Here is an 11215-nt window from a genome sequence, read left to right on the forward strand (position 1 = left end):
GTAACAGTGGATGGAGACACTTGTTTTTATATTCAATTAGTGTTATATTTTGCAGAAAAAAATCACTTTTTTCTTCAGTTTTTTTCTGTTTCTGATATAATAACCTTTGAATTTACTCTGAGCTTTAATGAACATCTACATGATCCGTGAATAAAATATAAGAAAATACATGATTTACACTGAAAAATGCAAAATACAGAGGATAATACTATACTAAATGGTGATATTTCACTTAAAAAAAGGTTAGAGAGAAATTTAATTTGGAACTGAATAGAAGTTGCACTGGGTCTTTATGGGTTAAGACTCATACGATTGTGATAGAGAAGTGATTTTATTGACTGTAAACTAGTATTACTGTATCAAGTATCAGTTACTTATTTTAGTGGTGTTGTGTTGTTAAAGTGTGTATGAACTGAATAGTCCACTTCTATGTTAGTTTATTTATTATTGGTCATTGTCAATGATGAAATATTTTATTGTAGTTACCTTTATATATGCTCTATTTTTGCATTATAGTTTGCATCATATTTGTAAAATGAGTCATTTTATTTCATGTTACCAAAAGGTGGCGGTAAATCCATGTCATAAATCCACTAGAATTACAATTGTGTAACTGATTTATGTACATGTAGATGAAGAAAATTCCGTGGAGTGATATTCAATAAGATCAAAAGAGTGAAATATTGCATACGTTGTGTTTATTTCAGTGAAAATGATAGAAAGCAAACAGAATATTTGGGAAAGGATAATGACTGAATAATCTAAGACATGTTCTGTGTGAGCCAGTGAAAGGTTGAGGTTTAATTCTTTAGTTCTGTGTTTGATTCTTTCTCGTTCCAAGTGATGGTATACGATTTTCGGTGAAGACCAGAATTTTGCTTTATTAACTCTGTTTTACTGGTTTGGGCCCTTTGCTGCGTCAAACATCTTCTTGCGGCCCTCCATGCCCGACATGGCTTCCACATTTTTCCTCCAGTCACTCACTTCCACCGTCTTCTCCTGCAACAAAAACACACAGTCCACTTTAACCCATGAAGACCAAAACAGTCACCATCGACCAAAAGCATCTACTGATCTAATATGTTTAATACCAGCTGATCCATTAATCCTATCAATACATGTAAATAATTAGTATAAAATGTAATTTGTCGCCTTTTTATGGTCATCAGATATGACCCAATGGGACGTTCAGATGCTGTGTAGTTACCGTGGAAACACTGTGATCTTCTACAACATTGGTTCACCAGTAAAACCCATGGAGTTGGATCAATGACAGTAGATGAAACGTTTGTTTTATGTTCAGTTATTGATATATTTAGCAGAAAAAGTCACTTTTTTCATTACCTCCGCCAAGGAGGTTATGTTTTTGCCAGGGTTTGTTTGTTTGTTTGTTTGTTTGTTTGTTTGTCTGTTTGTTTGTTTGTCTGTCCGTTAGTGTGCAACATAACTCAAAAAGTTATGGACAGATTTGGATGAAATTTTCAGGGTTTGTTGGAAATGGGATAAGGAAGAAATGATTAAATTTTGGTGGTGATCGGGGGTGGGGGGGCCCACGGGGGGGGCCATGTTTGTCTGTCCGTTAGTGTGCAACATAACTCAAAAAGTTATGGACAGATTTGGATGAAATTTTCAGGGTTTGTTGGAAATGGGATAAGGACGAAATGATTAAATTTTGGTGGTGATCGGGGGTGGGGGGGCCCACAGGGGGGGCCACTGATCAGCCTTGGCGGAGGTCTGGGCTCTCCGAGTGCTTCTAGTTTTTTTCTGTTTTTTAAATAATAACCTTTGAATTTACTCTGAGCTTTAATGAACATCTACATGATGAGTGAAATAAAATATAAGATAATACATGATTTAGACTGAAAAATGCAAAATACAAAACATTACACTTTTTTCTTCAGTTTTCCCTGTTTTTGACACAATAACCCTCAACTTTAATCTGAGATTTTATGAACATCTGTATCAGGGCAACTCAAATATATTTTCCCATGAGCCAAATTATTGCACTGCTACGGACTGTGGGCCGGACCCCTGTAGTATTACACTAGATACTTGGATGCACAATTGACACATATTTTTATTAAGAAAATCAATAGCAGAAAAGAAGCAAATACAAGCATTTGCATGCTGTATTCCTAAATATTTTAATAGTATTTCAAAAAATATGAAATGGAACAATCTTGCATATTTTTCATAAAATTAGTTAATTATATAAAAAAAAATGATAATAATATTACACACAGTGCATACGTGCATTTTTAATACTTCAAAATGGTGAAAAGGAACATTCTCACTCACTCAAAAAAAAACTTCACCTGCATGTGCATGTTGTATTTCTGAATGATTTGACCTTTTCTAAATTCACATATGCTGTCAAAACATGTCAATTAAAAACAGAACAACTTTGTTCGCATATCCAGCTTCGCCCTATCACTTCTACATAGTCGTCACACTGGAGTGAAACCCTGAGGCACCTCTTCAGGTCTGACTCCAGCTGTCTGAGCACATGCGCAGATAACACACACACCAAGTTGGGCATCAGCAATAGGCCTTTTTCACACTTACTGGAAATATGTAATCATCATGGAAAAGGACTTCCTGCCAAGCGTCAACACAGTGGGGACTCCTATTTTTTGGGGGCATTTTGTGTTTGATGCGGGTTCTTGTGTCATAATCCGGTTATCCCCTAACCCTAACCCTAAGGTGTAGAACATAACCGTGGTCTGGGCGAAATGCTCCCAAAAATAGGAGTGCCCAACACAGTGAGACAAAGTGGATATGAGAGTGCACACAACCTGCCTGACCAATGTGCCAAATATTACATTTGCCGATATTGCAAGGTTCATTGAAGAAAACTCCGTAACCAAAAAGAACAAAATCAATAAAGGGTACAGATTTTTCCACAAGGAATTTGTCCATAAATATCAAGGTAAGTAGAGAGTGATCAGGCTGTTACTGGACTGCTGGCTAGAATTACTCTGACATTTTATGCCTAATGTATGGTCGACCTTACTAAAGCATCATAGTCTGCTTTGAATGAAGCATGATGGCATGCATTTGTTCTTTCGGGTTGTCCAAGTGGATGTCTTCTATGTAGCCACAGTAATGTTAACTGAATACCATCATTAGTTAACCTTTATTTCACGGTCAACAGGAAAAGAATGAAAAGACAAATATGGCTGCTTTTGGGTATAACAAGAGCAACCTGGAATGCTACAAAAACTCTGTTCTTTGCTTGTGCTGTAGTTGCCCTGATAGGCGAGGAAGTAGAATTCCACACCAATTGCGTATTTCTGGTCAAAAATACAGAAGTTGTGAAAAAGTTCTATAGCAGACAGAATCTCCGTCTTCTGTTTATGGTCCTGGTTGGAAAAATGATTCCACCACCACGGTCATGGCCTCTTTAATTCTACACTTGTAAATTTAACTGGGTGAACCTGCTATACCAAGTAATGAATCAACTTTGTGTTATTATTTTATAACATAACCCCTTGGCGAGCTACCGGAAAGGGCCTCTGACCCAGAGCAGAAGAGAAAACAGAGTGGCGACACTTCCATAGACTCCCACTGTAAAAAATGTCAGATGAAATATGGACCTACCTCCCGGATTATGGAAGCGCCAATAGTTTCAAACACTGAGTATTGTGGCTGTTTGAAAAATTAGGCTATTAGACTATATCCTGTAAATACCACGTGTCCAGAGCACTAGTCATGGATGGGTTATGATGACATTTTGCAAGAATGCCCAGACATATCCACTCAGGAGATGTTTACCAGTTCTTTGCTATCTGTTTGTTTTGTTCCAGTTTGGGACCAAAGCGTACAGTACTTGTTGTCCACCTAGTTTGGGACCAGAGCGGCCTGCTGCCCTTGAGGAGATCAGGCCATGGGGCAGGTGGAGGAAGAGTACAGACGCGGTCACTGAACCCATGCATCACTGTGTTTTGAATACCTAAGCCAATGGTAAACCTGATCAACGTCATAATATTTGTACACTTGGTCCAATGATTGTAATACTCATGTTCTTTCATAAGATCTTACACTTCCTGTTTATAGTCAGTCAACTGCTGCATCTCACTGTATGTACTTGACTCCTTGCAAGTAAAATCTTCTGATTCCAGAATCCAGTGACTCCGTGTTTTGTCTCAGAGTATTTCACAGAATTTTTCTATCAGTGGCGTCTGAACATTTTCATTTCTATGGGCTCTATGCACAGCCCCACTACTTCCTGAACTTCAGGCGGGTCCTTTATTTCCTGTCTTTGATTATTGGACACATTGATTAATCCAGGTGTGCCTGCTACTTCTTGTTGTGACTACTGATTAATTAGGCACACCTGGATTAATCAGTGTGTCCAGTAATTAAAGACAGGAAATAAAGGACACGCCTGAAGTTCAAGAAGTAGTGCGGCTGGGCATAGAGTCCATTGCTGCTGATCTGGCAACTCCAGCGGTAAGTTAATAAGATATCGTCATCTTTCAAATTATCAAGTGTATTTCCTGTATTAGCGGACATTTATGTTGTAAATTCTGTTTTCTTTGTTATGTGTTAGCATTTGTATAAATGTATATCTTATACAACCATTATGCTCAGTTTTCAGCTGTTGCCCGATAGTTAACCCTTTCATGCATGAATTATGAGAACCTTAATCAAGATTTTTTTTCCTGAGTGTTTTTATTCCTCTCTAGGCATGAAAAAAAATACAATGTGATTGATTTTTTTTTTTTTTTAATCAACCTGTTTTTCATGGCGTTATAAAAATGTCCACTCAGCTACACCATGAATTTTATTCTTGAAGCAAAGAAATATGTATTTAAAACCCAATATCATAAAGTGATATTAAAAACAGTGAAATGAAACCATGTTTAATGCAGCTAATCTGATGTTTTCTCACATTTGAACATCTTCTAATACTAGTTATTACTCACTTCAAGGAGATAATATGCAAAAAAATAAATATTAACAATTGATTTCCGCTCAAGAACCAATCAAGAACAGCAAAGTTACAATAATGGTATGAATTGCAGTTTATGAGATGACATAAGTGTCCACTGTGTTGGTTGATATGGAACTAAAACAACAAAACCTATGAATATACAAGAGTAAAGCTGTGGAGTAACTGTCCACTGTAGAGACCACTATGCATGAAAGGGTTAAGGTAGGTAACGTTAGTACAAATTTGGTTATCAGTGAGTTTTACTTTAGTTGTTTTGCTGAACCTAGTAGTGTTCGGTTAAGTTTGTCAGCTGAGGTAATGCGCTAATTTGTGTCATTTATTGCGGGTTTATTTGTAGTGCAAAAACGGTTGAAAATATACTTGTGTGTGGTTTATTTTGATATTTACCATGCAATAACGCACTCGCTGCTGTCTGTCCCATTGAAGAACATGACAGCGAGTGGTTTGTTTTGGAACTATTGAGGCTTACATGAACCACCTGATCACTGTAGTGGCTACATCAAAGCGTGTCGCAACTCTCTTTATCTATGGCTCTGCTCTGCCCAACGTGTTGGAGATACCTGGTTTAATGGCTGTTAAACTATTTATTTACTATTTGTGGGTAGAGGGGCTGTGGGCTGATCCAATTTGATTGATGGGCCAGTTCTGGTCCACAGGCCGCCTATTGAATAGCCCTGATCTATATGATCAATAAATTAAATATATGAAAATAATTGATTTTTACTGAATAAAGATACAAAATAACACATAGTGACAAATCACTTAACCCTTTCATGCAATTATGAGAACCTTGGTCACAATATTTGTGTGTTTTTATTGCTCTTTAGGCATGAAAAAAACATGCGATTTAGTTTTTTTTTTTTTTTAAGGAGTTACAAAACTGTCCACTCAGCTGGTCACCATGCATTTAATTTTTCAAGCAAAGAAACATGAATTTAAAACCTAATATCAGAAAGTGATATGGAAAAGTATGCAATAAAAACATTTTTAATGCTGCTAATCAGATGTATTCCACATTTTAACATACTCTAATACTAGTTATTATTCATTTCAAGGAGATAATATGCAAAAAAAACCTGTTTTGTTTGTTGATTTACACTAAAACATGTCACTGCAGATCAGGTTTATCAAGAACAGCATAGTTACAGTAACGGTATGAAATGCACTGTATGGGATGATGCATAAGTGTCCACTGTGTTGGCTGTTATGGAACTAAAACAATAAAACCCATGAATATACAAGAGAACAGCTGGAGAATAGCTGTCCACTGTAGTGACCTCTGTGCATGAAAAGGTTGAGAAAATTTAAAAAAGAGAAAAAAAGAGTTTTACGTGCTGCCACAGAAGTACCACCGGGTCTTTATAAGTTAAAGCACAGGTGTCAAACATGCGGCCTGGGGGCCAAAACCGGCCCGCCAAAGGTTCCAATCTGGCCCGCGAGACGAATTTACAAAGTGCAAAATGCAAAAATTACCCTGAAGATATTAACAGTCCAGGGCATCAAACTCAAAAATGATAGCATAATAACCTAGAAATAATGACTCCAAAATTTATTCTTGGTTTAATGTGAAAAAATAATAATATGATATTATGTCCATAAATAATGGCAACACCATTTTTTTCTCTTTGATTTATTGCAAAGAACATGAAATTCTGATATCCTTTAATAAGAAAATGTCAATAACTTGAACAAATATGAACAGAAAGAAAAATAAGTGCAATTTTAACAATATTCTGCCTGTTTTCTGCCTTGGTAGATCTGATCTGTAATGCACATGTATAAATCATATGTTGAGGCGTAATATTGATAAAATTGTACTTATTTTTCTTCAGAAATTTCACATCTTTTTTGTTTTAGATAGAAATAGTTTCATCATTTAATGTTATTTTTTGCACTAACGAATTTGGAATAGTCATTATTTATAGGCTATAATACTATTATTTTACCGGTCCGGCCCACTGGAGATCAAACTGGGCTGAATATGGCCCCAAAAAGAAAATGAGTTTGACACCCCTGAGTTAAAGCATGAAGTGAAATCATATTGTGATGTGGTTTATTGTGTGTCTACAGCTTCAATGATTCGTTTCATTGAGCTAAGACTGTTCTGATAGTTCTCTACATAGACAGCTGCACTGATCATCCCCTCTGCCAATGAACTGTGCATCCCTGTAGCCTTGTCTGTATCTGGTTTCCCAAACCCACCTTCTCCGTGTCCTCCTTCTTGACTGATTTGAGATTAGCTCGCAGATCCAAAGAAACCTTGTGTTTTGAACCCAGCAGGGAGCGCAAGATGGCGTCAGCGGACACTCTCACCCTCCTCAGGTTAGGTCTCTTAAACTTCCCACGCAGATCCAGCACCTTGATGTTCAGGTCTTTGATCTGTGGAAGCCCAGGTCAGGTTAAACATGGACATCTGTAGACAAGTGGTTTAAAACTGAACTTTAATTACTATTACACAGGTCTTGTTTGACTCCATTAATGTGCTGCAGCTCTGATAGATATCGTTATGTTTATTTGTTTATTCATCGTTGCTCTGGAAACTATCTGTGTTATTTGCTCTCTGTTTTAGCCAGTGTTGTGTTACCTCTCTGGTATTGTGCAAGACTTTGGCTTCAATGTCATACCGCTCCTCGTCCACCACATCAATTTTGGCATGCAGCTCTTCACATAAAGTCTAAAAGAGAAATATGAGGTAATCATACTCATGCTCATACTGATATTTACGCTCATACTCATTTATACTCATGCTCATGCTGATATTTATACTCATTCATACTCGTCCTTATTCATATTCATACTCATACTGATATTTATATTCATACTCATTCATATACTCATGCTCATACTCATTCATACTTATGCTCATACAAATATTTACACTCATACTCATTTATACTCATGCTCATGCTGATATTTATACTCATTCATACTCATACTTATTCATATTCATACTCATGCTCATACTAATATTTATACTCATACTCATTCATACTCATGCTCATACTCATTCATACTCATACATACTCATACTCATGCTTATACTGATATTTATACTCATACTCATTCATACTCATGCTCATACTCATACTCATACTCATTCATACTCATACATACTCATACTCATTCATACCCATTCATACTCATACTCATGCTGATATGTATACTCATACTCAATCATACTCAATCATACTCAATCATACTCATGCTCGTACTCATGCTCATACTCATACTCATACTCACACTCATACACACACACACACACACACACACACACACACACACACACACACACACACACACACAGACACACACAGACACACACATGCACACACACTCACACTCATACACAGATACATACTCATACTCACACTTACGCTCATACTTAAAACAGATTTAAGCAGCATTAATTTTTCCAATTTAATTTGCAAATACAAACTGAAATGTTAAATTCTACCTTAAGTTCTTGTAACGTCATGCTGTGGGTCTGTATCGGCGGAGCTTTTTCCTCCAGGTACTTTTCCTTCTGTTCTTCTTTCTCCACCATCTCCTGCTCCAGCTCCTCTTTGGCCTTGGCGACCATCAAGCTCTAAAACATCACAAACAAAGGGAATTCAAGCTTTGATTTTCTGCGTCTCTTTATTCTACCTGTGCAGATGTTAGGACTCACCTTAAGCATGAGCTTGCGAGAGGCTGAGATTTTGGATTTTCTCTACAAAAAAAGAACATTTTTAATATAAGATATTATATTTGCTATCAAAAATCTTGGTATTAACACTTAGATCATTAGATTTCCAAGTGATGCTTGTTGTGTGAAATCCTACCTCTGGTCTGTGGGATTAGAAAGGATATAAAATAATAAAAATGTTAGTTGTAAATTAATCATAGTTTTCAATACATTGTTTTATGAAGATAAATCCTGCATGGCATCTGAAAGTGGCACTCTAAGTGACACTAATTTGGAAATGGAAACAATAACAGAAACACAATACACTTACGCTTTCTCAGGCATCTTGGCTATTTCAGTTCCCCCTGGAAGACAAAAATAAAACCTTTTCAGCTTTGAAGTGCTCCCCCTTTTGGGACCACTTGGGTCTAATCCCTCAGTTGGTCTTAGCTATGATTTCAATTTTAGCTCCATTATACATCCAACCACTACAGCCAGCTGCCATATAGTGTTACGGGACAGTGTGTATGGGGTCAAATAAATCTTCTAAGTAATGATGTTAGTATGTGTTTCCTTGACAGTATGTAACTTTGGCTTGAATAGTGATTTGTCAAATGAAATTACAAACGAGTCTGACTTTTCATGAGGTCAACCTTTTCTTGTTTTGCTTATCCCGACCTGTTCAAAGGCCTTGCTGGACAACATCATCCTGTCACCTCTCCGTGGTGATAACACACTCCACCACCAAGAGGCAAAGTGATGGCAGACAAGGAGAAGCATGCAAGGCCCAACATGGCAGCTAGTCCAGATAGATAACATTTCCCTCTCTAATTAACCCCCCTCTTCCCTCCAAACTCCTCATCACACAAGCTTGTCTGCTGGATAAAGGCACAAATATAGACACTTTCTTGGAAAAGTCCTGCCTTGAATTTTGTCTTTTAGCAATATCTAGTTCACTTTATCGCGCACTTTTAGCAAATATTGACAAGAAGACACAGCATCATCAATCGTGCTCTGTATGTTATGTTTATCTAGAGATGATGCACATTTATCAGTTTTTGGATTTTTTTTCATTATGTGCTAACAGACAGGTAGCATAATTTCCAATCGATTGTTTGCATGAATAGCCAAACACAGACTTTTATAGAATAGAATAGAATAGAATAACCTTTTTTGTCACTGTGTGTTCAGTGAAATTAGGAGTGCTACTCCAGTTAGTGCAGCAACATTAACAAAACGCCAGTACTAACTAACAATAGAGCAAATATAAAATTACAGAAACTAAAAATAAGACAACAAAATAAAAATAAATATGAAATTTAACCAAGTTATTTAGGAATAGAGCTTAGTTGAATTAAAAAAAAAAAAATTGACAAAATATGAATAGATCCAATTTATAGTATTAACAGTATGTGACAGTATATCTATGAACAATACTGACAGTATTTATTACCCATAAGTAACAGTATGTATATCTATTAACAGTATTAACGGTATGTATTGAAAAAAAAAGAGCAAAAATTATGTATATTTATGTAAACAGTATGTGCACCTATGAATCAAGTTTATACAAAAATGATGCTTTTAAATTTGATAAATATTGAATAAATATTGCATTGTTATTGCAGGACAGAAGATTATTGTATGTCTGGTTGTTTGAGCCTTAAGACCAGTCTTAGTTTGATTATATTTGTTTTTCTTCCATATGATGTAAACTAATATGTTATGCTGTAACTTAACACAGTCACTTAAAATATATGTTAGAGGACTGTATCCATACCACATGTAATACCAAATTACAGTTAAATTTACATACTCTCATACTACTTTGAGAAATATTAATATTTTGCATCCAAATTTATTAAAATTTAAATTACAGTTTTTACTCCAAACAGAAGGACATATTGTAACTGCATATATTTGTAACATGAATGAACTTACCTTTGTGTTGATGCTTCGGAAACAGACACAAAGTGATGGAGAGGAGAACACACTAGAATATTTATCTCCTGCGCCCTTTGTCCCTCCTCTCTATCACAAGGAGACTTAAATAGAAACCCAAATACACACACAAACATACACACCACACACACTGTGGGAGGCAAAGGGCTCAGGGTGACAGTGAAAGTGATGCTAGTGATGTGCTGACAGATCAACACACCCAGCTTCTTTACATTAATGTGTGTGAAATGTTGTGTTTACCGCGATGGGATAAACAACATCCTTATGGACTTTGACTTCACCACTGTTTAGTCGTTGGTTTATCTCTGTTTTGTTTTTACATGTCTGAGCTATTTAAAGGCCCATGTGGGGTCATCTTTGCTCTTGTACAACAGTCATGGGGATGCTAACAGAGAGCAGCTGTACATATGCAAAGTTAAAGTTACTTCCTTTTTTCCATATTAAATCTGCTGCACCCAAACAGTATTTTCTTGTTGCCGTAGGTTATTTTCTGAGATTTTCTTCGGCTACTGAAAGCACGGTTGGAGACTCTGCCTGCCTCCCCTGAGACTGCAGGGCCCCCTTGGTCTGATTAGGATAATGGCTGCAGACAATGTTAAGCCATGGTTTTAAAGTAGGAATGCAGTTTCCAG

At 36.5% G+C, this 11215-nt stretch overlaps 1 protein-coding gene across 1 annotated transcript; it reads right to left on the reverse strand.

The window, feature by feature from the left end:
• Positions 1 to 681: 681 nt before the first annotated feature.
• tnni1b (troponin I type 1b (skeletal, slow)) lies at positions 682 to 10672 on the reverse strand. The gene is made up of 8 exons (XM_030135409.1): positions 10563 to 10672; positions 8953 to 8986; positions 8779 to 8785; positions 8625 to 8666; positions 8412 to 8543; positions 7542 to 7631; positions 7160 to 7336; positions 682 to 999 (listed from the first exon to the last, which is right to left on the reverse strand). Exons 2-8 carry the CDS (start codon positions 8964 to 8966, stop codon positions 895 to 897), a joined length of 567 nt encoding a protein of 188 aa, XP_029991269.1. The 5' UTR covers positions 8967 to 8986; positions 10563 to 10672; the 3' UTR covers positions 682 to 894.
• Positions 10673 to 11215: the final 543 nt, after the last annotated feature.

The sequence above is a fragment of the Sphaeramia orbicularis genome, chromosome 5, assembly GCF_902148855.1.
Source record: "Sphaeramia orbicularis chromosome 5, fSphaOr1.1, whole genome shotgun sequence".
Classification (NCBI taxonomy): Eukaryota; Metazoa; Chordata; class Actinopteri; order Kurtiformes; family Apogonidae; genus Sphaeramia; species Sphaeramia orbicularis.